The sequence below is a fragment of the Zeugodacus cucurbitae genome, chromosome 2 (genome assembly GCF_028554725.1).
Source record: "Zeugodacus cucurbitae isolate PBARC_wt_2022May chromosome 2, idZeuCucr1.2, whole genome shotgun sequence".
Classification (NCBI taxonomy): Eukaryota; Metazoa; Arthropoda; class Insecta; order Diptera; family Tephritidae; genus Zeugodacus; species Zeugodacus cucurbitae.
Genome location: NC_071667.1, coordinates 60,655,055 through 60,682,846, shown reverse-complemented (window position 1 = coordinate 60,682,846; position 27,792 = coordinate 60,655,055). Strand labels below are relative to the sequence as shown.

Genomic DNA, 27,792 nt, shown 5'->3' with positions numbered 1-27,792 from the left:
ATAGCAATTTGCATGGCCACCCCGGGCACGCATGCAGAAGTCCAGACTCCGAACTCAATTTTCGACGTTTTTGAAGCATAAATCGGCCGATACTGCTGCAATTTCACTTTCGATATTCGTACGAAGTTCATCAAACGTCGTTGGTCTGTTGGCATAGACCATAGACCTCATAGACTTGACATAGCCCCACAGGAAATAGTCCAACGGCGTCAAATCGCACGACCGAGGCGGTCAATTGACTGGGCCATTTCGTTAGCGATGAGCGGTAGCGATTCGCATTCACAGTAACGTGCCGGTCTTGATCGTCACGAAAGAAGTACAGCCCAATGACGCCGCAGACCCATAAATCAAAATTTTTTGGGGATGCAATGGTGACTCATGGCTTATGGATTGCTGCCAGAAATGAGCCTCATCGCTGAAGATGATTTTTCGATGAAAATCGGGTTCTTTTTCAAATTATTGTTCAGCCCAATTCAAGAAAGTACCACGATTCTGGTGGGCAGGTCAAGTGGCTTCAGTTCTTGCATCAATTTGATCTTATGATCAAGATCTTTTCGGAAAATTCGTTACAACGACGTCACAGAGATTTCCAACAGTTGAGGCCTCCGAATTTCGGTAGTAAATTTTAATTATTTCGACTCGTTGTTGGATCGTATATATTTCCATGAGGAAATAGCAAACCGTACTGAAGAGAAATGTGAAAATAGCGGGGAAAAATATGGCGTCGTTTGCTGTCCTTATCGGTCTACTTTGTAGCGTCCCTTTTGAAAAACCCTTTTTATCACTCAAAATTCCTTCCTCAAAATAAAAAGTCGAATAACACTAACCCTGAGGAAGACCGTATAGAGAATCATCATATCTCGCTAATAACTCGCTGAATGTTCGCATCGCTCATTTACCTCCTCCCAAAAAATAAATATCAATACCACAGGACTAAGAATCAATAAACTTCTTAGTCCTGTGGTATTGATATTTATTTTTTGCTCATATTATACAAATTTGTCTATTATGATTCCTATATATAGCTTAATATAACAAAGTGATATCTATCTTGACGATATATCAACATGAATGATATGACAATGAATATGATATAATTATATATTTTACTCTATTAATGTCTACTCAACTAAATTTTTATAAAGATATGACTATATTTCGAAGTCATGATTATTCGTTGGCGTGATGCTGCGATGTGATGTGATGTTGTGATTATGTGATATGTCGATATATCACATTCTTTAACAATAATATGTAATTGTTACATGCATTCTCTATGAGTAAATATCGTATTTAGTCGATGATATCATATTTATTAGAAATTATCAGATGATGTATTTGCGATATCTTCATGTAACTGCTGGTTGTATTGAATTGTTCTGTGTGCGAATTAATGGTGTTTTCGTCTACTAATATTGTTCTGCTTCCCCAATGATGTAATATTGAAATTCTTCTGAAGATGTGATATGGTGATGATGTGACGATATGATGTGATAATGTGAAAATATGAATCAAGCTTCATATAGTCTCATAAATATTTTCTATTTTTATTACAGATTAATATCATAGTTGTGAATAATTGTTTCAAAATAGCTGCCTCAAATCTGAACGACGCGAGCCATCTTGGCGGCATGCAGTTGGTGGGCTTAGTGCCATGCGCACTGCAGTGTTGGCATGGGCCAAAGGCGCCAAAGCTGCCCACTGCAATAAGCGGAGCGCGAGTTAATGCCGCACCATACACGCAGCCAACTAGTGGCAGTGGAAACAACAACAACAACAATAATATTAATACAACAAACAGCAATAAACAAACGATCTGTGCGCAATGTCAGGAAAAGCAACAACAGCAACAGCACGCACACTTCCATGCGCAGGCGCACCACCAGCCGCAAGCGTCGACATTTCACCTGCAGCCGCAACAACAACACCCACTTCAACAACAGCAACATATGCATCCATCATTTCAACCAATTAATTGTGTTGCTTCGCTGGCAGCTCCAAATCACCACACCAACTGCTTTAGTGGGCACTGCGTTGCCACAACAGCAAGCAACAACACTGTAATGCCAACGGGAATGCTAACGATGCCCACTTCATTCACAGTGCCCCCACCACCAACACCACCGCAGCCTTCTACAATGTTAGCCGCGACGCAATTACCGATAAATGCGCTTATGCCAAGCAATATTGCCGCTTCAAAGCCCGCAACCACAGCTACAGCAACGGTCACTTCGGCGCAAATGCCACAATATGTTTCAGCAAATTGGTTGTGTGACAGCTACTCGACGAACATGGCCGGTGCGCCTGTCACCACGTCCACTTCGATGCTGACGAACCTTTGCCCCGCCGCAGCGTCGTCCACCACGAATGCGTCAATGAACAATCAAATGTTTCTATTACCGTTTAGTTGTCAGCTGCCAGGCGTTATGCAGCTACCAACAATGCCATCAGCGGTTGCGCCAATAGCTAATACGTCATTTGGTGCGCCTTCTTTAGCATCAGCTAATGTGGTGTCAGCACCAGGTACGGCTGCGTCATCACCTGCGGCACCAATGCATATGCCTCATACATGTCCGCATATGCAGAGCTCCGTCGCCAGCAATCCAGCGCCGGTAACACATTCTCCTCATTCTAATTCTGCGGTTTCACGCTTGCGCACCCAAAGCGCACCCAGAATAAAAGGCCTAACTGGTGCGTTTGCAGAACGTTTGAAGCGAACCAAGCGGAAGGTGTTACCGCTGAGAAAAATTGCAGCTGCGGTCATTGCAACATATCAAAAGGTGAGTCTTTATAATGATGCTTTGTGAATATTATAAGAATGCTTTGCACCCTTATTCCTATTGGCAAAAGACTGGAACAATCGATTTTCACAAGCTTCTTTTGAGGCGAACCATTCACCATAGATATAAGAGGTAGTACGCAATTGGCAGGTCCGTATTATGAGGTGGATGCCTAGGAACGTTCCAACCGAGTTCCCGGAGCTTCTGTCGAGGTTTTATCGACATGTGTGACCTTGTGTTACCTTAATGAAACCAATTCCTTTCCTTTTAGAAGACTGCCGCTTCTGGTCTATTATTTCGTTCAGACCATCCAATTGTTGACAGTACAGACCCGAAAGAGTTTGGGCGTAGGAGAGCAAATCTTCATTATCAGCAACCGTTGACTTGGTTCCAAACGGTTTTTTGTGCAATGTTTAGCTTCTGGGTAATCGACACAGTGCTCACATGACGGTCGGACTCGCTGATTTTCACTATGAAATGAGAGAAAAAGCCCGACATTTCTTGAAAAACTTTTCGTTAGAGACGTATGTACTTGTTGGTTGATCTAAAGGCTTTTATTATATTTTTTGCGTTCCAAGCTTAACTAGGACTAGTTCGTAGTTCTTAATTTATGTTATTTATAAGGTAAAACAGTAAATAGTACTATTTATAGATACTACAGCGTATCCTTTAACATATTTATTTAAAGAAACGACTTTATTTTGCCAAAGGCATTATTGTCAACACAACTTGCCATGTACTCGCATAAGAAATTTATTAAAAATTCTACAAGTTTGCAATCTGCATAATTTGTTGCATGCACCACGAGGTGTTTGTTATTAAATGGCATTGCAACACCTGCAGCATGTTCAACGATTTTTCGCTGCCTCGATTATCCATGTATGTGCAAACACACACACACACAGATCGGCGACAAAGTCCAATATGAAAATACACGAGGGGAGACGGGCCGGTTGAGAATGCGAAAACAAGTTAATGCATATCCGAGTGAGATCATCAACACGGGTTTTTACGTACACGTCGTCAAGTGTATGCCGGACATGGCAAAACGGTCAAGAGATGCAAATGCCAGAGGATGAACTTGTACACAAACAAACAAACACGGAGTTTTATAAATAACCCGTTCGTTGCTACTCCGTGCTGGACAGTGGCGACCTGCCTGCAAGACTGTGTGGCGCAAAGGTGTGGAAAATGCTTTGGGAATGCTAGGTATTGGTGTTTTTTCTTCTTCTACTACTTCTACTTCTCCAATTTTTTGCTTACCCACCTTGGTGCAGTCTTGTTTACAATGACTTTTGCATTTCATATGAGTGGCAGGCAAAAATGGCTGACAGCCGTGTACATTGTTGACGCTAGAAATTTAGAAAGCCTGGCTAAACAACGGAAAGTGCATAGCGAAAGTGAAAGAAAGTCGAATGGCGAAAAGCGGAGATAACAGCGGCAGAGAGATGGTTATAGAAGCCGGTAAGGATGATTCAGATGCGTATGGAATCGACGGTATGCACCAAATGGGTGTAATAGAAAGAAAAGTCCTGCAAAATCCATCACATATCAGAACTAACAGTTGCTTCTATCAGAGTTCCACACCTCCGAGTATATTTCCAAATATGACAATCGTATCTCGAGTGATCTCATTTATTTCACATTGTCGGTCATTAACTCGTCTCTCGAATGATCTCATTTATTTCATATTGTCGATCCCTTACTTCTTTAACTAATTCGATCTTCCTCGCTCAAGATCTGACAAAACTTGGTCCTATGAAAGGTTTTTTCGGAATACAGATGGAAATATGAGTTCGTTATTGGCTTGTCTTATTTGTGTACTCGTTTTAGACATTTAAGAATGCAAGGGCTAAAACTAATTCGATCTTCTTCTCTACACAGCTATATCTCTACTATAGCCATGAATAATGTGAAAATACCCAAGCGCATTGTATGACGAAGTGACAACTCTTTTTTGTAGTCACGGAAATCTTCGGCCCTAAATTAAAAGCACAGCTTGGCACTTTTCTTGTGTCACTCTGCAATATTTTCTCATTTGCCAGCGAATAGATACTTCCGAGAGTGTATAGCCCCGAAAAAATGCTACAAGCTTTTCTACATACTACATAACGGCTACTAAAGTATGCTGCTGCTGCTACAGCAACTAAGCAATGCATCAGTTACAGTACGGTTTTTTCCTTTTTGACCAAGCATTTGTTGTTGTTGCTTGACTAACTGGCAGATCCGTGTTGTGTTGTATTAATTCGACTCGCAAAGGTAGTTGAGGAGATTCTTGTTGTTGTACATAGCTGATAAGCATCCGTAACAGGTGAATGACAGGCAACAAAATAAAAACGTGAAAAACATGATAAAGAAGAATGTATCGTTGTTGCTGAACAACGTCTTTAAGTGAGGATTTCGCAACACCGATATTAAACTGCTGGAGGTACGTGTGTTTGTATGTATATATATGTATGTATAAGGAGCCGCCTGAAATAAAGTAAAAATTTGGCAAATAAAGGCATGTCATTTGAGGCATGTTTAGGTCCAACGAAATTGAAATGTTGGATTTTGACAAATGACAGCAATGACAGACCGATGTCATGTTTCGAATATATATATTGTAGACCCTCTTTAAAATATCTGCGATGCTGGATTATTTAACATAAAAAGCAGATCATATGACGAAAACTAAAGAACTGTTTCTGGTGGGATATTTCGTTGTAAAATATGCTCTACCATGTGAGAGACCTACTTGCATTGGTGTTAATTAAGGAGTAAAACCTAGGGTCCTTGATTCGAGAATTTCACAACTAAGGGTTGAAGATCGTTCGTAAATAAGTCTGCTGCTCAGCTGTGTGGAGAGCATTTTTTATAAGTGGTGGAATAATGATGACGTAAACTATGGAAGGAAGGAAAGGACGGTCTCGGAATTTACCATACATTATAGCTACTTTATCGCAAGAGTTATGGATATATATGATAGGATTTCTTTTTTATAAAAAGATATTTAATATTTATTAAAGAAATTAAAGAAATGTAGATCCAAACATGTTACATAGCCGAAATTAGGACCATTTCAAATGGTGTGAGGCAATGGTAGCAAAAATTCTAAATGAAGATAGTGATTCAACATTTTCCAGCTGCTTCTAAAAGGCCAAACTACCAAATCGAATAGCAAGGAAGCTTCCGTTATTACGATTAACAAAATTTAATATGAGGTTAAACTTTGATTTGAAATCATGTTGATTGGCCAGGAGCCAGGAGGACGTACATTTCTTTCACAACCGTTCCTAAAATTTTATTGTTTTTTTTCATCGCTCTATATAATAACGGGTGATTTTTTTGAGGTTAGGATTTTCATGCATTAGTATTTGACAGATCACGTGGGATTTCAGACATGGTGTCAAAGAGAAAGATGCTCAGTATGCTTTGACATTTCATCATGAATAGACTTACTAACGAGCAACGCTTGCAAATCATTGAATTTTATTACCAAAATCAGTGTTCGGTTCGAAATGTGTTTATCGACAAATTTTGTTCAGCGATGAGGCTCATTTCTGGTTGAATGGCTACGTAAATAAGCAAAATTGCCGCATTTGGGGTGAAGAGCAACCAGAAGCCGTTCAAGAACTGCCCATGCATCCCGAAAAATGCACTGTTTGGTGTGGTTTGTACGCTGGTGGAATCATTGGACCGTATTTTTTCAAAGATGCTGTTGGACGCAACGTTACGGTGAATGGCGATCGCTATCGTTCGATGCTAACAAACTTTTTGTTGCCAAAAATGGAAGAACTGAACTTGGTTGACATGTGGTTTTAACAAGATGGCGCTACATGCCACACAGCTCGCGATTCTATGGCCATTTTGAGGGAAAACTTCGGAGAACAATTCATCTCAAGAAATGGACCCGTAAGTTGGCCACCAAGATCATGCGATTTAACGCCTTTAGACTATTTTTTGTGGGGCTACGTCAAGTCTAAAGTCTACAGAAATAAGCCAGCAACTCTTCCAGCTTTGGAAGACAACATTTCCGAAGAAATTCGGGCTATTCCGGCCGAAATGCTCGAAAAAGTTGCCCAAAATTGGACTTTCCGAATGGACCACCTAAGACGCAGCCGCGGTCAACATTTAAATGAAATTATCTTCAAAAAGTAAATGTCATGAACCAATCTAACAAATAAAGAACCGATGAGATTTTTCAGAAGCTCGTTCGTCGTCGTCCATTGGAACTGCCCAATACATTCAGCAGCACTAAAGGACAACAAAATAAACGTTTTTATGATTTCATGTGTGCTTAGTGCACGAGCCGGGGGTATGGGTGCAGACCACAAGAAAAACAACCGCATTGTTATGTTATGAGCACTTTCCTCTAAGTACCAACTGGGAACGGTATGAGTCTACTCACATATCCGGTAGTGTAGCGAATATAAGTGATGTGCAGTTCGTCGGTCGGTTAGTCACAATAACCGTACTTTTATGCAAACATGCACATGTACGCTGTCTAAAATATAGAACTGCTCTACTCATTTGCTCTGTGTGTGCTTGCGGAACATTTCTGGATGTGTTTCTGACGTGGGATTCTTGGGATGCGTTTTCCCCTTTCACGTGTCTTCGACATCTTCATAAACAGCATCGGTTGATCTCTTCTTTTTGTTATTTTTGTAAATAATGTTTGCGGTTAGCACCGTTATTTGTTTGTCGTGCTCTTTGGCACTCGCATCGTTTTGGAGGAAAAACGCTTTAAACAGAACCTGTACCCTCAAATCTTGAGACCATAACCATGAGACCAGGGACTTCTACTACAGCTGAATATTTCGTATGTTATAACGAAATGGAACCGAATACCATATATCTACCAATTCCTAGCGGGTGGTTTAATTTTTTGTGCATATATTTAGTTAGGTGTGTGCGCGCGCACAAAAAGGTTTCATTTTCATGAAAGATTTAGTATTCAAATGTGCAGAAAAAGTTTCATTTCTTCCGCTTTTGCGCTTCTCGTATTTACATTGGTTGGCTTAGATAAATAAAACTACTTAAGCAGATGTGAATGTAGTCATCATAATACAAAACAAACCCCCACGCTCACTCATAAAGTTAAAAAATTACACATTTTGTCTACGAAGTGAAAGTTTGTTTTTATTTGAAAATCAGCCGCAACGCACTTAGGAGCTATTTAGAAACTTTATTTTTACAAAATAGTAAGCTAATGTTGTGCAATTTGAGGCCACTTATGTATTTCATTTTGCAGAGAATAATTTTCTAATTGACAATCGAAATTCAGCCTAAATTTAAGCAATTTAATTATTTCAAAATTGTTTGAAGGTTGTTATCTCATGAACCGGATATGAGCTTCCTGATTCTGAGTGGGATGCTGGTCTGGTTTTGTGTTGAGTATATACCATCGTAATTTATAGCATCTTCCTTATATTAGGTTGTCAAATATCTCCCTTCCGTATTTTGAATTTCACGGCTATCTATAAAGCTCCACAGAGCTCGTATCTGGCAATACTATACATCTTTGAAAGGTCTTGGCATGACCTACAAAATGACGCTATGCATGATTACTTCGGATATTGTGTTCAACAGTCAAACAATTCCGCTGGAGAAACATTCCGTGAGATTAATGGTGTTTTGGGGGATGGTACTCTATCACTTCGAAATGCGGAGGAGTGGTTTCGACGATTCAGAGCGGGTGAAAACGGCACAATGGATAAGCCAGCTGCCAGAAGACCTGTGACGACAAATACCGATCTAATCATGGAAAACATTGAGCCAGACCGGCATGTGGCATCTCGTGACATCGTCCAGGAGATGGGAGTTAGTCACCAAACCATTTTAAACCATCTGCAGAAGGCTGGAAACAGCTTGATGTTTGGTTTAACAAAAAAAAAAAATTTATGAACCGAATTAGCGTCTGCTATATACTGCTGAAACGGTACGAACTCGACTCATTTTTGAAGCGGATGATGGCCGGGGAATCGCCCCAAACAGTGGCCAAGCCGGGATTGACGGCCAGGAAAGTTTTGCTATATGTTTGGTGGGATTGGAAGGGTATCATTCAGTATGAAATGCTCCCATATGGCCAGACGCTTCATTTACCATCTACTGCGAACAACTGGACCACTTGAAGCAGGCGATCGACCAGAAGCGTCCAGAATTGGTCAACAGGAAGGTGTGGTTTTCCACCAGGACAACGCCAGACCACACATCGTTGATGACTCGCCAGAAGCTAGAAGCTACGTGAGCTCGAAAGGGAGGTTTTATCGCATCCACCATATAGCCCGGACATAGCGCCAAGTGATTACCTCTTCTTCCTGTCCATGGCGAACGCCCTTGGTGGTGTAAAGTTGAACCCAAAAGAGGCTTGTGAAAAGGGGCTGTCCGAGTTCTTCCCAAATAAGTAGGGGGCTTCTACGAGGGGGTATTATGAAGTTGCCGTCTAGATGGAAACAGATAAATCCGATCACTGTAACACTTTTCATAAAGCATTGAATAAAGAGCAAAAAAGCTGAAGGGAGATATTTGTTATGATCCAAATTTCTCAAACACAACAAACATCCTTGATTACGTACTTTTAAAGTTTCTTTCTAGTCATTATAATATTGGTTATTTCAATACTTGCGTACCTTACATTGACTCTCCAATATTAAAAAGAAAATTCTATTGAGTTACCACTTACACCTCATTACCCAGTGAGTTACTTTCGCAGGGACCGATCTAAAGTTAGGGTAGCAATTGTGGTATTTGCTGTACTGGTCCAAGACCTCAAGGCCTCATACGTAAAAGTTGAATATCAAAACTTTTTTTCAGTTAAGTAATGAAATTCGTATATCAGTAAGAATTTTCTTATCAATTATATTTGTAATGTAAATTATATGTTATTTCACCGATCAATTGATGTAGCTGTGTGCCTACTAAAATTTTAGTGACCTTACCTACTTTTGGAATAATGTGTCATCATTGAAGGACATGTTGCTGCTTTGTGATTTGTCTTCATACATATATGGACATATCAAAGGATTCTTACAAATTGTATTACATACTCATTTATTTCGAGTACTTAGCATACATAAACAGCATATGAAAGACAACTCAGTCGCTCAGTTATACCCATAGCCGCGCTTGAAAGGCAGGTAGTCAGTGTCATATAACCTCAGTTTGCACTCCTCCAATCACATTACCACTAGAAACGACTGCAATATCAGCACACCACGCAAGCGGTCATCGCTGTTGTATAATGACTGTGAAGCGCCTAAAAGTAGATAAATTCAACAAGAAGCTGACATAAATTCACAAAGCTTTCATCTCATTATATGGCAACTGTATATGCTCATTGTTTTTGCATGTTCACGCTATTCGCTACTCGCCTTCATCAATGAGTGGCAACCGAAAGAGCCTCTGAAATGCATTCATTCCTCTTTCACTTTGTGAATCTGTGAGGGGGAAAATATAGCAGTGGCAGTAGAATAAACACAAAGAAAACAAAGAAAACATGAAAAAAACGCAACAAAAAGTTAAGCGAGTGAAAGAATATGTTTTCATTTTTGCGACGCGCACAAAGACAACAAAATCAAAAAAGCTTATATATACATACATATATATGTAAGGACACGTGTGCTCATGCTTTTTAGCGCGTTGCATATGAAATATGAATACACTTACGAGTCCTAGTGGCCCCCATGGCCATTAAGCGTCGAACTTTCGCTTTAGCTGAAAGGTTGCTGCTTTAACACACACTCACACACATACAAGCATTAAAATTTCTATTTGTGTGTGTGGTTGTATAGGGCTGAAGGTTTTAAGTGTTAAGGCGAAGGATTTTCTATAAGCCTGTGTGAGGGGAGATTTCAAAAATATTATGGCTTTTAACAGAAACAAACAGCAGGAAAAAAAGAAAATTACAAATGCTTCGGGCAACTGGGATGCCCTGCCATAAAGCAAATGATTGGAGATACAACATAATTCGAATAGTGCATATGACACATGCATGGCAAAAAAAAAACAAAAACTCACATAAGCAAGCCACTTAAAGGGTCACTTGATTTGGGGTGAGTGAGAAATATGCTGAGCTTGCCTGCGACTCCATGGATGTGGCTTGTGTTGTCGGCACACTCAATAATAATTTCTTCTATCTTAAAAAAATACATTTTGCAGTCAAAGGCCGCTTTATAGTGGTATTCAATACAGAGAGTTTTTGAATTTGTTCTGAATTCATAAAGATTATAGTAGGTTGGAAAAAATCTCCCTTTCGCCATTTTGCTCTTTATTCCATGTTTTATAAAAAGTGTTACAGTGATCGAATGTAGTTCAAACATGACCAGTTTCGTTCGATAATCTGTTTCCATCTAGACGACAACTTCATAATATCCCCTAGTAGAAGTCTCCCTCCTTATTTGCGAAAAACTCGGACAGCCACTTTTCACAAGCCTCTTTGGAGTTCAACTTTACAACACAAAGGGCGTTCGTCGTGGACAGGAGCAGGTGGTAATCACTTGGCGCTATGTCCGGGCTATATGGTGGATGTGATAAAACCTCACATCCGAGCTCCCATAGCTTCGGACGAGTCATCAACTGTCATCAACTGGTCTGGCGTTGTCCTGGTGGTACACTACACTCTTCCTGTTGGCCAATTCTGGACGCTACTGATCGATCGTCTGCCTCAAGTGGTCCAGTTATTCGCAGTAGATGGTAGTATTAAGCGTCTGGTCATATGATGAGTGGATGATTCCCTTACAATCCCATCAAACACTTAGCTAAACCTTCTTGGCCGTCAATCCCGGCTTGGCCACTGTTTGGGACGATTCACCGGCCTGCGGCCAAGACCGTTTTCGCTTGACATTGTCGTATGTGATCCATTTTTGAATGAAACCCAGGTCTTGCAATAAAAAAGAGATGGTCTTCGTATCTCAAAAATCGTTTGATTAATTTTTCGATTATAACCGCTTGATATGCTCCGCTTCCCTTCCAGATTATTCCTTCTGCTGTTTATTATTTATGCTGCACTTCTTGTCTGTGCTTTTGTTCCCGATTCTAGGAATGCCACTCTTTCCATTAGATTAACAATGTTTCGCTTTTATTTCGCATTCTCTTGCGACTCTTAAGTTGTATTTGAACATATCCCATCGCCAGGGTCATTCGTTAGTACCCGGCGGCTTCGTGCATTTTTAGCTTAGTCTGACAGGCAACGCTTTTTCCTTTCTACACATTTGACTCATGTGACTTTTTGCAGCATATTTTTCTCAGTATTCGTTGGTTGTTGTTGCCTTTAAAGGCAATGTTGCAACTTTCGTGCTTACAACAACAACAACTTGTCTCGTGTTTCGTTTCGCTTTTTTGCGGCATTCGCATTGAGTAATCCCTTATTGACGATATCCTGCGGCATTTACCGAATATGATTTTGGCTGCCAATGTTAACGACAACATTCACTGCACAGGGATTACGCTGTTCGGCTTGCCGTGGATGTAGCGAGGCACTGAAGAGGTGGAGCGTTTAAAGTTTAGGGAATAAGCGCACCGGAAATGGCTAAATCTATTTGACAACTGACATCGTTCGAGAGTTTTTGCTCATTCGCTCTTTCATTCTCCGTTCCGCTGTCGTATTATCGAGAAGCGAGTTTAAAATGGAAATGTTCGACATTTTGTGGTGATTTGTTTTGATATTTGGGAAAAGATAAAAATATTGAATAGAATATGTGCACTACCTCTTGGTTTTAAGCATTTAAGATTAGTCCTCATTAATAACTTTAAATTTTTTTATGTAAATTCATTTCCCAGATTTATTAGTCGGTCTTGAGGCTTCGGAATGTATGCATTATGCAAACTGATTGCTATAGAAAAATTTCAGAGATTATTACTCGTAGCAAAGGTTTTTTGAAGTGGCTATAGTATAGTCTTAAATACACGATCGTTAATATTGGCGGTTGTGGAATGTCAAGATTTCACGAGATCAGAGGTAAATATTGAAAGATTAATTTTTCTATAAAGGTCTGATCATAAAGCTCCACCCTCTGCAATGAGGTATTTAAACTTGAATGGTTGCTTTAAGTATTGCTTAGAGTCTATGATGTGACCTTACAACTTTTATTTTCTATATTTAATACATTTCCTATTCGGATACCTTTTATCTCAACGATATTTTTTCCTCATATTCACTTGTTATTGTGGTGGTATAGTCAATATGTATTTTTCATCGACTCGACTTATCTTATCACTCCTGAGCTTATTTTTAAATCTATGCTAATATTATAAAACTGAAGAGTTTGTTTGTTTGTTTGTTTGAACGCGTTAATCTCCGAAACTACTGGTTCGAATTGAATAAATCTTTTTGTGTTGGATAGTCCATTTATCGAGGAAGGCTATAGGTTATAAAGCATCACGCTGCGACCAATAACGATAGAGCGAAGAAACAGTGGTAAATGTGTAAAAAACGGGGGAAATTATTTATCTTTGAGGGCTTCCTTCCTCTCGTTGCGCTGCGAAAGCGGTTCAAGATACACAAAAGTTATGTATGAAAGAATTATTTCTCTTTTGATGATCTAAAAAAAAGTCCGTGAGTACCGTTTTTGTGATAACTAATTTGGTCGAAATTATTTGTTAGAGTTGTATTATATACTATATATGATGATTTTCGTTATTCTATTGGATTTTATGCCGAATATATGGGGCAAATTGTGTGATATCTTAATAAAACTATAGAAATAAATTGGGAGAGTATAAAATGATCTGTTGCACCCAAACTTAGCCTTTCCTTATATTTTTTAGTATTGGAAGTACAGGGAAAAAGTAAACAAATATTGAACATTTGCTAGAAAGATAATAATAAAAGAATTATATTTAAGTTGACAACAACGGCGGAACAGATAATATTGATTTTGACAACAATATGAGATAAGTGCAATTCAATAGACAGTACAATGAAAGATCTGTGGAATAATAATCGTCGCTTTGGTTGCGCAATGATACCGTTAGCTGACGATTTTCGACAAATACTTCCTGTTATTCCAAAATCAACGGCGGATGAATTGAATGTCTCAAGTCATAGTATTTGTGACGGTACGAGAAAACCATATGATTGACCATTAATATGCGAGTGTTCCTGCAACAGGATAAAACCACAGAAGAACTGTTAAATATTGTAAAGGGTGATTTTTTAAGAGCTTGATAACTTTTTTTAAAAAAAAAACGCATAAAATTTGCAAAATCTCATCGGTTCTTTATTTGAAACGTTAGATTGGTTCATGACATTTACTTTTTGAAGATAATTTCATTTAAATGTTGACCGCGGCTGCGTCTTAGGTGGTCCATTCGGAAAGTCCAATTTTGGGCAACTTTTTCGAGCATTTCGGCCGGAATAGCCCGAATTTCTTCGGAAATGTTGTCTTCCAAAGCTGGAATAGTTGCTGGCTTATTTCTGTAGACTTTAGACTTGACGTAGCCCCACAAAAAATAGTCTAAAGGCGTTAAATCGCATGATCTTGGTGGCCAACTTACGGGTCCATTTCTTGAGATGAATTGTTCTCCGAAGTTTTCCCTCAAAATGGCCATAGAATCGCGAGCTGTGTGGCATGTAGCGCCATCTTGTTGAAACCACATGTCAACCAAGTTCAGTTCTTCCATTTTTGGCAACAAAAAGTTTGTTAGCATCGAACGATAGCGATCGCCATTCACCGTAACGTTGCGTCCAACAGCATCTTTGAAAAAATACGGTCCAATGATTCCACCAGCGTACAAACCACACCAAACAGTGCATTTTTCGGGATGCATGGGCAGTTCTTGAACGGCTTCTGGTTGCTCTTCACCCCAAATGCGGCAATTTTGCTTATTTACGTAGCCATTCAACCAGAAATGAGCCTCATCGCTGAACAAAATTTGTCGATAAAAAAGCGGATTTTCACATTTCGAACCGAACACTGATTTTGGTAATAAAATTCAATGATTTGCAAGCGTTGCTCGTTAGTAAGTCTATTCATGATGAAATGTCAAAGCATACTGAGCATCTTTCTCTTTGACACCATGTCTGAAATCCCACGTGATCTGTCAAATACTAATGCATGAAAATCCTAACCTCAAAAAAATCACCCGTTAAATTGACAAATTCCGGTTAATTTTTTCAATGGTTTGATATCAATTCCACCTGGCATTTGTCAATTCATTTCAACGAAAGACGAATGTATATCTGAATACATTGGCCAAAATTATAAGTAACTACGATTGGTTGAGAGCACGCGCAATTCTAGCTGCCAAAAATACCGATGTTGATGACTTAATCTATACGGTTCAAGTCAAATTCAGGGAGATTTGTGTGTTGAATTTCTAAATTTTTTTGATTTGCTTGACATGCCGCCGCATCATTTACATCTTAAAGCTGGATTCGTCATTATTCTGTAGTTATGCCGAAACTGTGTAATTGAATCCTGATTGTGAAGCAGCTATTGAATAATGTGATAGTTGCAAGAATTTTGAAAGGGACTTACAAGGGGTAGAATGCTTGATTCCACCAATTACTTTGAGTTCCAACGATTAGCCATTTCAGTTCAAACGTATTAGTTTCCACTGAAACTTGCATTTGCGATGTCAATCAACAGGTCACACAGACAGCTGCTGGAAATGTGTGGCATAAATCTGGAAATGCCATGTTTTTCATACGGTCAGCTATATGTGGAGTGTTCACGGGTTGAAAAACCATCTTCTCTGTACATTTACGCTCCGGAACAGAAAACAAAAAATGTTGTTTATCAAGCTGCGTTACATTGAAGAAAGAAATGTAGAAATCGAAAATATGTATATGATTTTCAATACAATCTAAATTCAACTTTCTTTCCTTTTCAAAACAAATAATTTCACAAAGGGCAACGTCTGTGGGGTCAGCTGGTCTATTATAAAGGATGTATTATATTATGTAATATTATTTGGCTCCGCGGGGGAGCAAAAGACTCCAGGGGATGTGGGATCGAATAGCGGATATATAGCTTCTGCCATTCGATAATCAACTTCATCTACGCGCGGCATCCTCTGTATGGTTGGCAAACGAGGCTCTGCCGACCGAGAACAAATTTTTCATACTTTTTTGTTGTTGTTGTTTTTTGTGTTGCGATGCATGTGATTTCCGCTCACTCGAACCAAATATTCCCACGGGATTTGAAAGAGTACAGGCTCTGGTATGAACTAGGATTATTAATTTCGCACAAAAATTAACAAAATGGTGGACCTTTGAAATTGTTTTTTGAAAATCGCTTTTTTTCAGCCACAAATCAAATTGAAAAGTAAAGAAGCTATTCACCGATTTGATATATCCTAGCTCATACCATAACTATATATGTATATAATAACGTATTAAAATTTGGAACCGTTGGGATTAATAGGTTTTGTGTAACCTCATGCGCCAGTCGTAAAAATACTGTTTCGAGAAAAACGCGTTTAAAGTTTTGAGAAGCAAATTCTTAGGTATAAAATTTACCTAGGTTGAATCTTTAATCGGCTATATGTTCGAAAATTGTTGAAAATTTCACTTAAAATTTTAAAGAAACATTCTTGAATAGTTATAGGATCGTATTAAATAAAAAAAAATAGATTTTTTGAAACCGAGAATAAGGGGGTCCCCTTAAACTTGAGTGGAGGAGTTTACGATTACGAAGTTTATCTAATAGTTTTGGAAATATTTTTGAGTCACTATATAAGCACATGTACATTTCTATGTTTGTCATAAATGCAAAGTAAATCCTTAAACTACAAAACAAAGATATCATGCAAATCGTATATGTGTAAATACCATATATCAACAGTTACCTTCTGATGTATCAGAAAGTATGATGATGTAGATGTATCAAACTTATGTGAAATGTACAAATGTATGCGAACTCATACAATTTTAATGAATACATTTTATGTTATCTTTTCATTTTCCATTTCTTGATTAGATTTATTATGCTATTGTCAGCCATATTCTACTGTCTTGTTGACTACAATAGTAATGCAATGCATTCATAATGCAGCATAAGAGCTAAACAAGGATCTTGCACAAGGAAAGCATGTTCTAAAAAATTTACAATATTTCGTAGAAGTCATTAAAATAATGCACACATAACAGCGAAGAGTTGTAAGAATACTACATTTGGTTTTAAGACAAATAAAAAAGTTCAGCAAATATAAAGAAACAAGGATATTAGAGCCACGTAAGAGATAAGTGCATACTTATATCGCATAAACAACAACGACTTGGATGTTAGTGCATTAAGCTTACTCTGAGCAGCAACAGCATCATTATTGTCACACGACTAACATCATTATCAACTGCTGGCGTTTTCACTGTAATTTCATTCACGAATTCGCCAAATTGCTCTGTGTCCTTAGCAGCATCCTTAATAACATCTTAGCATTATGCTGCCAACAGTCACGGTGAAGGAGCTAACACCGTTACAGCACTTTGCCCAGATGATTTTGTCATTTCTCTACATTCCATGGTGACTTTGTGCAGCTCCAGCTCGGTTGTGAACCTTTCAGCGCACCGTACACATGTTTGTATGTCTGTGTATGTGTTTGAGTTTCAGCCTGGCACTCCTTCGCGTTGTCCGTTATGTGCCAATTGCATGGTTGTCCTTTCATTTTGCGCTTCTTCTGCTTCGCTTCGGTTGGCGCATTATGTTGGCATTCCCGTTTTAACGGCTCTGTTAATTTAATCCACGCTGTGGACACTAGATGGCGTTGGCGCATCCTTACAGTCACTTGATGTACGTATGGTTGGATATTCAATAGTGAATCAGATTTTCGCCTTCGCCTTTGTCATTCTCATTCTGTTGAAATTCGTGATTTTGTGGCAAAGCTACGGGTGATCTGCTCTCTGTTAGAGTTTAATAAAGCTTTCTACGAAGAACGGAACGAAGTGGACTTGCAGAAATACTTTGTTTCGAAAATCAGAATAAATTATTTAACAACTCCCAGATGTTCTCTTGTGTGTACAGTCAATGAGGCCAGAGATTAAGATCAGCGCTAGCAAACTAATTAGTTATTTCAAATTTTCAAGAAGAGTACTCTTCAGCATGTCCGGAGGCGGTTCCACCTCGTCGTCCGGCATATAGGCTGAGACTAGTGGGAGTTCTCGGGCATCGCCCTTCAACCTAATGGTTCCGACGTTCTCGTGAAATTGGGTAAAAAGAACATTTTTCAGAAGAGTACTCTTCAGCATGTCCGGAGATGGTTCCACCTCGTCGTCTGGCATACCGGCCGACACCAGCTGGAATTCTCTGACATCACCCTCCAACCTAATGGTTCCGACGTTCTCGTGAAATTGGGTAAAAGCAACACATTTAGTTTTCTTGGGACCAGCCAGAAGGCTATAATTCTACCTGCACAAATGGTCATCAATTGCTTGTGATTAGGACGACGCCTGCTTTTTCCAGCACCTTGACCACCAGCACAGGGTTTAATCAGATTAAAAAAACAATCCAATTCGTTACCCGTTTGTAGAGGGTTCATTGTAGAGAGTCCGTTAGGAGTTCCCAGCCCGTGAAGGACCGCAGTTGGGGTTCCATCCATATCTTAACTAGAACAACGAATGAACTAAGAAATAGCGAATGCCATAAAATTGGCATAAAAATTGATTTTAGTGTCTACTGGTGCCATAAGGTAAGAGTAACGAAGACAAAGAAGGTGGCAAAGGAAATTCCAATGCGGCTCAGCAAATCCGGCAAAAATATGCAGAAGCGCAAAAATGCCAAAATCAGCTGCAACGTGGAACAACAATGTGGGAGTCAAAAATTCGATAAACACCACTTCAGTTACACACAACATTCCGCAAGACAACTCCCGTACGGCTTAGACCAACTCAGACACTTGTGAATGTTGAGACAACGGATGCGTGGAACTGGAACTCTTGCCGCGTTTCCGTACAAGCCGCCATTCGACGTTGCAAAATAGCTTGCCACATGAACTGCGCGGAATGAGAGAGGAAATCGCACTAGAAATGCACGCGTTAGACTGAACATAACTGTGCCTGGCTGCGTGAGTGTGTGGCATATTCACACTGGAAATGTTGCAAAGTGGTATGCTTGAAGAGCGTGCAAATGCGTAAAGCTGCTTAAGATCCAATCGCCATACAGCCGCACCGCCAAAGCAGGCTAAACACACGCTTCAGTGGCAGCGATTTGCGCGCGTCAAGCGACAAGCAAAATGGCGCATACGCGATTTCGCCACACACTCTATAGGAGCACGCGTGCAACAAGCATTTGCAGCGGCAATAGCAACAACAACACTAACGTAGACATTGCAATGCGCGGAGTAGACAGAATATAGAAGAGGAAGAAGCGAATTTTTTTCGCGATTTATTTTCACTATATACTTACGGTTGTCTTTGTGCGGATTTAGATTTTTTTCGTTTGAATATTCTTTAAATATCGTTTGATACGCAATTCTTCGGCTTTCTTGACATTGCTGATTTTTTCACTTTGAATTTTTGGCAGTCTGCTCACTCAAGCTTCTTCATGCAATTTCTAGCTTTTCCGCTTGATTTTGGTTATTGTTGTTTTTTCGATTTTGCTTTGCGCTAATATTCGTTATGCGTTGGTTGCCACCAGCAGCGAAACAATTGGCGTTGCGTGGTCCGCTGCAACCATTGTGACATGACATTCGGGGATTTTCACTGCTTGACAGTTGGCTTGAAATTGCAACTGTCAATTGCATTTAATTCGTTTGCTACTTTAAATGTTTGGCGGTTGCGACCTTCAAATTATACGCCACGGTGGTGGCAGCCACAAGGCAAGCAGACATTTTAGTTAATATATTTGACATGAAACAAAATAGCGCAGAGGCGAAAGCATGTAGGTGGCAGCAAATTCAATAATATGTGGAAAAATATGTTTTGGAATTAAAAAGTAAAGAAATGGACCACAAATAGGTATCTATTGAGAGTGCACAGAAACAGTAGTAAATGGTTTTCATCGAATATAACTCCTGATATTTGTATAGTAAATGTAACGAACCGATTAATTCAAGTATTATTATTATTCAAGTATCGGAAGATATAGACTATGGAGCTGTTAGGAGCTGCAGCTAGGGAAATAATATTTCCTAAATATCTTTTAAGGGGCTATGCCACCCTGAACACATGACAATCTGAAGGTTTTTTAGGAATTTTTTTGACGAAACTATTTGAAGTAGGACTTGTTTACATTTATTGCTAATTTAAATTAATTTAACTATTTAAAAAAATTCATTAAAAAAGGCAGAGATATAAGCATTGGCGTGGCCGTTTTTGATATCAACCGGCATCTGTACAAGACGGTGGCGGACCAGGATTGCTTAATAGCACTTTCAACGCCACGTTTGTCAGAGCGGCTTGTACCCACTTCCATTGGGACCTGGAGATTTTGCCTTCGGGATCTCCCTCATCCAGGACTGCAATGATAATGCGGTTACGGGCCACTTTCGCAAATTATTTTTTAGGTATCTCAACCTTTGCCTTTGGTCTTTTGCTGACGGCTTAGCCTCTTCAGCTGACCTTTGTCGCGTCGCCACTGTTTTTGGCGGTTAAATTTTGAAGCTGGGCCGGATCGCCTTCGCGCAATCTATGGACTTTTGGAGCTCCTCCGTGAGATCCTCCTTAGTTGGCGGTTGCTGATGTACCTTTCTTAATAGGTATGCAGCGCGTCGTCTCTCCGCATACTTTACTGTTGTTATATCCTCGACTGTGAATATAGGCCATTCTTTGGCGTTAGCACTGCCACAAACCCCACCTTTGGCATCACCGTTGCCTTCCTGCTTTGTAGTTAAACTCTGACTACTTAGCTTGGCTCGGGCTGCCGCCGATGTTCTTACTTTACTGGAGCTAGCGTTAGCTGCAACTCCAGCTTATGTCCAGCTCCAGCTATTGTCTCTATGGCATGTTTAGCTCCTGCCTTTTCAATTGTCTTTTTTGAGCTTGTTTTCCGGAACAACTAGTTCCTTCCGCGTTTTTTGACGGAGCGCCGGATTCCTCTGTTGTTTTTATTTTAAATTTCTTGTCTGCATTCATTGTTGGACCCACGAGTGTAGGGGAAATTACGTCTGCTTGCGTATAGTCTCCATTACTCAAGTAAGGATATCTTGTTACGGAGGGCGCCAGGTATCCGTAAGTTCCTCGGGTCGCATGACACCTTGATCCAGCCCTTTTTTGTACCCCCAACCATGGTAAGACCTCATCGTTCAATGCTGTGTTATTGAGGAACACCGAACACTCAGCGGTAAGGCCAGACCTTAGCTAGAAACCTCCCGACTGCAAAAAGTCGGACTGTTCTAGCTGGTTCTTGCTACAGTCGTGACACTGTGGTATCTATTTCCAGTCGGCACCCTCGGTAAAGGTTCAACGGGAGATTTCTGCCGACCCTTATGGATATAAGTGGACACCTTTTTCTAATATCTGTTATTGTAACTCAATTGTTCAAAACGCATATCATGTGGTAGTTATTAAAAATATTCTCAAAATACACAATATGCCCCGGTGGTACTATATTAAGGCAATTGTGCTAGTAAGAACTTGACTACTCGTTCACCAAGTGCATTTTTAGTCATCTCTACAGTCTTACACAGTACACGTTAATATTCATATCTAACCAGTTTTCCCATTATAAACAGTTTTACATGATATCGGCCAAAGTATAATTTATTTTATCATGGACTCGTCTACTGAAAGTGTTTCGTGAAGAAATCTCCATTGGATAAAAATTCTCTGAATGAGATTATATATAAGTCCTACTTTAAACAATATGTATATTTTTCTCCAACTATCTTTAGGGGTCCGATATTTATACTGGGGTGCTTATTATACTGACAAAGCTATATACACGATTTTGAATCAAATCAGTAGAATGATTTTTCATGCTATAATTAGGTGAAACCCGTCTCCAAATTGGTTCTCCAAATTTTCCTTGAACAGCTTTTTGCACTTAGCAAAGCATGTTAGTATCTCTTCATGGCTTTGTTTCCAATCGGAATCATCTTGACGACGTGGCACTACCACAATTCTTCCAGTTACATCATTCAGAATACCTGAGCATACCAAACCGTCTTCATTTACCACATCTTCATCATTTGCAATGGCAAGGTCAGGAGGAATGTGTACTATGACATATCCATAATCATCATCTTCTTCTCTATTATCCAATCAGCGGCCTCCTGTAGTATCTATATGTTATAATTGTAGCAACATTATTACTAATTGGTATTAAAGATGCAGATATCGCTGTTTGAAGAGGACAGAGAGCGGTAATGGGTTAAAGAGTCAATAATATGAACGGTATTTAAAATCATACATTGTAAAATATTATCTCTAGCAATGGTAGATTCGATCTAGTTTAGGTAAAAATTCAATCAGCTAAAAGCCTATTGAAGCAGTGTTTGTTCTACAGTCTTGTCTGATAATTTCGTAATAATAGTCTCTTCATTTCCCTAATAAAATGTATACTATTTTCATGAAAAAATTGCAATTACCTATAAAGAGAAAGCCAAAGAAGCTAAAATATTCGAAATCTTACAAGTTTTGAAAGCAATTTTTTAGAACTTCTGCGCAAAAAATATGTTTTATTTTTAGATTTTACTTCGATTGACGGTATTCAGTTTAAAATTCTATTTTAGATGTTCTATGACCGCAGCCTTAGCCAGTTAACAATTACAAATTACCTGCGTATTTAGTACAACAACTTCATTCTAAAAGACACACAAAAGTGAAACGTATACGCCGGCAATGAATTTCTAAAAATAAAATACTTTCAAAAGTTTGTTTCTGAAAAATTTGTTGCTTCGAGCCCACGCTGTGTCCAACATAATTATCCATGTGCTACGTGAGCGCAATTTTTTTCATACAAGTGACGCGAGAAAGAAGAAGAGCCGCAGCACATATTTTCACATAGAAAACTGTAGAAATAATTTCGGCGGCGCAATGCCATCGAAAGCATACAGCAAATAACACAGTCGTGTATACAGCGCTATAACTTGTACGAAACATCAACAATAACAAATTCGAAACATTTAGCAAGTTAGCGGCGTGTCTGTTTGCCTGCCTGCCGTCAAATAGAAGCGAATTGACAGTGAAGGCACGCCGCCGTATGAACATTACTAGTGGTAAACATTTTTAGGTGTTTCCCTTCCTGCGTTGCACTTAATTGAGCGTATAATTGATTGGACTTTTCTGTATTGCTTTGTTGTTATTGTTGTTGTTTTGCTTATTGTTCTATGGCAACGTTGTTGGAGGCTTGTTTTGCTCGAATTCCTAACATCGTTTGTCTTAAAGATTTTTTTCATTCAATTTTTCTGCTGCTTCTTCTACATTGTTGCTGTTTTTGCTTGTGGCATGCATTACATTGCTGCTCATTTTGAGTTCGGTTTTTTTCTTTAATTTTTGCTTGTATTGATTTGTAGAACTATGATTCACATTTGTTGTGGCATATTTAATTTTCGCTTTGTACTTTCTTGTCCTCTCTTTGTTGCTTGTGCTTTTGCTGGAATTTCATGCTTCATTCTTTTGGCAAATATTTCATGCGCCTTTTGATTGTTTTCCTCCATCATTTCGTGCTGGTGGAGGCACTTAATTAATTATATTTATCACCGTTTACGGCTGTCAGCGCAGCGAGTGCCGGTCGCTCGGTCACTCCCCCAAACGTATTTCAGTCAGACTTCCATTGAATTTTAGACCTCTTTTGTGAGGCTTTTTATTTACTCTCTTTGTCTCTGCTGTTTGTGTTGTTTTTGTTTGTATGTGTATGTTAACAGGTTGTTTGACATTAATTGATTTATTTGTCTTTTAATAAATTAAGCATGTTTATTTTTCATACGAATTCGAGTGCACTTCGAGGCGGAGAAGAAGAAGAGTTCTTCATTGAATTAGTAGTTTTGGTGCTAATTATGGGGTTTTGCAAATTCAAGTAATTACTTGATGTAATTTGTTGCGCTCACACCACTAATGGCTGTTGTTGAGGTTGTGATGGGTGATAGTAGATACTAGGCAACTGAAGAGAGTATAAGTAAGAATATCTAAGCAGCACTATTTTCGAAAAAAAAAAATTCAATCAAATTACATAACAAGCTTACTGAAACTACACACACATACAATAAAGAATAACCCATAATAACCGACCACCACTGCGTATACGTAATCTAATTATTTAGTTTATTTTCGCCGGTATTAATAGTGAAATATGTTGCACATCCACAAGCTTAAACGGGATGTTGTGGAATATCCGTATATTTGTACGTTAGTGAGTTTGTCAGTTGTTAAAATTTTGACAGCACAACACGTAGTGCAAATTACAGCTGTCAAAATGTCGATTACACGTTCATTTCTATTGTATGTAATTATTAACTTGCTAGCAAAGATTAGCCGTGGCTTTACTTGTTTAGATGTGGTATTAGAAGGCAGCAAAGAGTATGATTAAATTCAATTGAATTATCAGTTGTTGGGCGAATCTAGTAGTAAAACTATATAAGCTTGTATTTGCAATGGGGCAGCAAATGGAGAGTAGCATTAAATGACATTAAACAAAATTATATGTAATTAAAAAACATGTAGTAGGGAATTGTAAAGTTCGGGTGCAACCGAACATTTTATACTGTCGCCTTTTGTTGAAGAAATTTTATAAAGATCCCTTATATTCGGCATAAACTCCAATAGAATAACGAAAATCATCGTATATAGTATTTGTGGGCTGAGATAATTCATAAACCGATTTCACTCATTTTCACCACCAAGGTACACTATATCCAAAACTATATGCACACTTAATTTTGCTAAGATATCTCACATATTAACCGATATATGTGAAATAAAGCCAATCGTATTAAAAAAAATATTAATTGGGTATGTGGGAGCTAAGATAAGTTATGACCCGGTTTCACTAATTTTTGGAACGGAGACATATTATTAGAAAAAAAAAAAATCCTTCTGAATTTTTTCAAAATATATGAGAGACTTGCCTATATTTTCGGAAAAAAAATTTGTTAGAAGCACTGGGGTCCTCATATTCGATACATAGGGTCTTGAAAACTTATGGACCAATTTCGACGATTTTTAGGAGGGCGATGCCACTCTTTAAATGCAGTATGTTTGCAAAGTTCTGTTCCGATATCTTCACTAGTGCTTACTTTATATATTGTAAAGTAAACAACTCAGATCGACTTCAAAGTTCTGGTATATGTCATTGGGAAGGTGCGAAGATATTATGAACCGAATTTCATTGACATTGGTCGAGTAGTTTCGTGTTTTTGACCCATAGGTGGGCGGAACCACGCCCATTTAAAATTTTGCATACCATTTTGAGTGCAGTTTTTCTGTACCATCTTTCTAATGAAATTTGAGGTTTCTGGTGGTTTTCCTTACTGAATTAAAGCATTTTTGCTAGTTTTCAACATGTATGGGAGGTGGGCGTGGGGTTATCCGATTTCATTTCATTTTTATGGTATGTAATGGGGTACCTAAGGGAAACGACTACAGAAAGATTGGTTTATATAGTTTTATTAGTTTGCGAGATATATACAAAAAACCCAATTTGGGTCGGGACCACGCGAATTTTCTCAAAAAAATTACCTCCAAGTATGCCCCTCCCTAATGCGATACTTCATTCAAATTTTTTTATAGCTTTATTTATGGCTTAGTTATGACGCTTTATGTGTTTTCGTTTATCGCCATTGTATGGGCGTGGCAGTGGTCCGATTTCTCACCGTTTTCAATAGCAACCCTCTCAGGGTCCCAAGGAACATGTGTACCAAGTTTTCTTAATTTTTACTCAAGTTATCCATTGCATAGACGGACGAACGGACAGACAGACAGACATCCAGATTTTAACTCGTATCTTCATCCTGATCATTTTCATATACATAACCCTATATCTAACTCTTTTATTTCATGGTGACACAAACAACCGTTATGTAAACAAAGCTATAATACTCTCTTTAGCAACTTTTGTTGCGAGAATATAATAAATTCTGATACAATATAATTATACTTAAAAACTGTGAAATAGATTTGAAATAACTTTTCTTTCAACAATTGCCACTTTAAAAATTTTTAAAACCATATTCAGTATGAGCTATAAGTGTTGCGCCTTAAACTATGCTACAAAAGTAGATATCGAAATTTCTTATTATTAACTATTGCTTTTATCAATTATTTTTCATTTGGCATGAATTGCACAGGCTTGTCTAGGAACCTTTTTTTTGCCAGTATTCCACCAGTACATCACCCTCTCTCACTTTTCAACTTTCCAAAGTTTCTTTGTTTATTTATAGAAAACAAGTTGCGTGCCTCTTCTGCTATCGAAATTATGCTCATTTCCGGCCACAAATTTGTGTGTTACAATTTATCGTCAGCACCAGGCAGCTGCCTAGCATGCCTATACAGTGTTTTGCATATCTAACAGACAACGGTACGATATGAGGTATATATAGACATACATATATAACCGACTGGTGTTTGTGTTGGTGCGCAGGCAATCGTCACAGACACTTTGTCGAACTAATAAATTCATTCAAATTGATATAAGAAAATTGCATCTGAAAGTTTTATGAGGCAATAAAAAGTGCAATGCACGAGCACTACTTCATTTGCCTATGCACATATGTGTGCCTGTGTGTTTGTGTGTTGCTTTCGATAACAGTCTGTAAACAAAGGAAGCTGTTGAAAAATATGCAAAAATACTACATAATATAAAACAACATACTTACGAGGCACACAAGCATGCAGACTGAGGCTGGCGAGAAGGCATGCAAATGACAAACAAATAAACACAAACAAGGCGAATGAGTTGATATGAAAGACAAAGCGGTCTCTGTACCAGTTGGTAGGTAGGTTGGCATCCACAGCTGCTGCTGCACTTGCATACTTCAGTCATTCAAACAGCAGCAACAACAACAACACAATAAGTCAATTTGAATATTGGCTGCATTTGTTTTTCGGTTCATTGCCGCTTGTTATACGCGTGTACTTGGCGTATACGTAACATGCAAAGCGAACAACATACTTGCATATACGCATGCGAATGTAGTATGTGTGTGTGTGTGTGACACGATTTTGCCTTTACTGCTATGGCGCAGCTACAAAAGGAATGCGTATCTGCCTTTTTATGCCATAATCTACTAGTAGCAGCAGCACTATCTCCTCCGCCTGCCACTCACACCAGCAATCAGTTGCATCGGTAGCATAGCGGTACCGTAGCCGATATGTCACCGGCGTCGCATGCGTGTGCAACAATGCGACGAATTCAATTGCGAATTATGAACGTTGCAATGTGGCTAATGGTGGCTGTTTGCTGTGTATCGTTGGCATTCTCCGCCAGCGCAATGCAAGGGATTATTGCTGCGAAAATTCCATTATTCTGTCTTCTTGCCTAAATGGCCAGTCGTGCGTTCTGCAGATTGGTATGTCTGCATCGAAAGGCCTCGCATGACATATTTAATCTTCAGGCAAGCACTGGCTTTTATCGCATGGGTTTAGTGTTAGTGGCACTTCTTACATTCCGTTGATTGTCAGTGAAATGTGCGCACACTAATGCTGGAACTCTTTCATCTCCGTTTAGTATAGTCTTTTACATTTCTTTTTTGTTGGTACTAATTGGTACTAGTATTATCAAGAGTTTCAGAGCATTCTGTATTAGCGATATCTGCTGAATCATATAATTATTGTCCAAGTGTAGTTATTGTATTAAAGCTGAGAATGAAGAACGGAAGTACAATTGTTCCCCAGCCTGAAGAGTGTATTTTCTTGTAAGCTCATCAGCTCTAGTGTTTCTTATGATTTGGTTCTAGCCATATATTAGGTTGTCAAATTTCCATTACGTTCGATAATCTGTTTCCATCTAGACGGCAACTTCATAATACCCCCCTCGTAGAAGCCCCCCTCCTTATTTGCGAAGAACTCGGACAGCCACTTTTTACAAGCCTCTTTTGAGTTCAACTTTACACCACCAAGGGCATCCCATCAGATCTCCCCTAGCTTCTGACGAGTCATCAACGACGCTTGTGGTCGATCGCCTGCTTGAAGCGGTCCACTTGTTCGCAGTAGATGGTGGAA

At 39.0% G+C, this 27,792-nt stretch overlaps 1 protein-coding gene across 5 annotated transcripts in view; it reads left to right on the top strand.

The window, feature by feature from the left end:
• Positions 1 to 1,558: 1,558 nt before the first annotated feature.
• LOC105217141 (cytotoxic granule associated RNA binding protein TIA1) overlaps positions 1,559 to 27,792 on the top strand; it is a 192,988-nt gene continuing 166,754 nt past the window's right edge. For all 5 annotated transcript variants that reach the window (XM_054230209.1, XM_054230201.1, XM_054230202.1 and 2 more), the window contains exon 1: positions 1,559 to 2,780. In XM_054230209.1, coding sequence (XP_054086184.1) covers positions 1,632 to 2,780 — 1,149 coding nt within the window. In that variant the 5' untranslated portion in view covers positions 1,559 to 1,631. The remainder of the gene's footprint in view (positions 2,781 to 27,792) is intronic.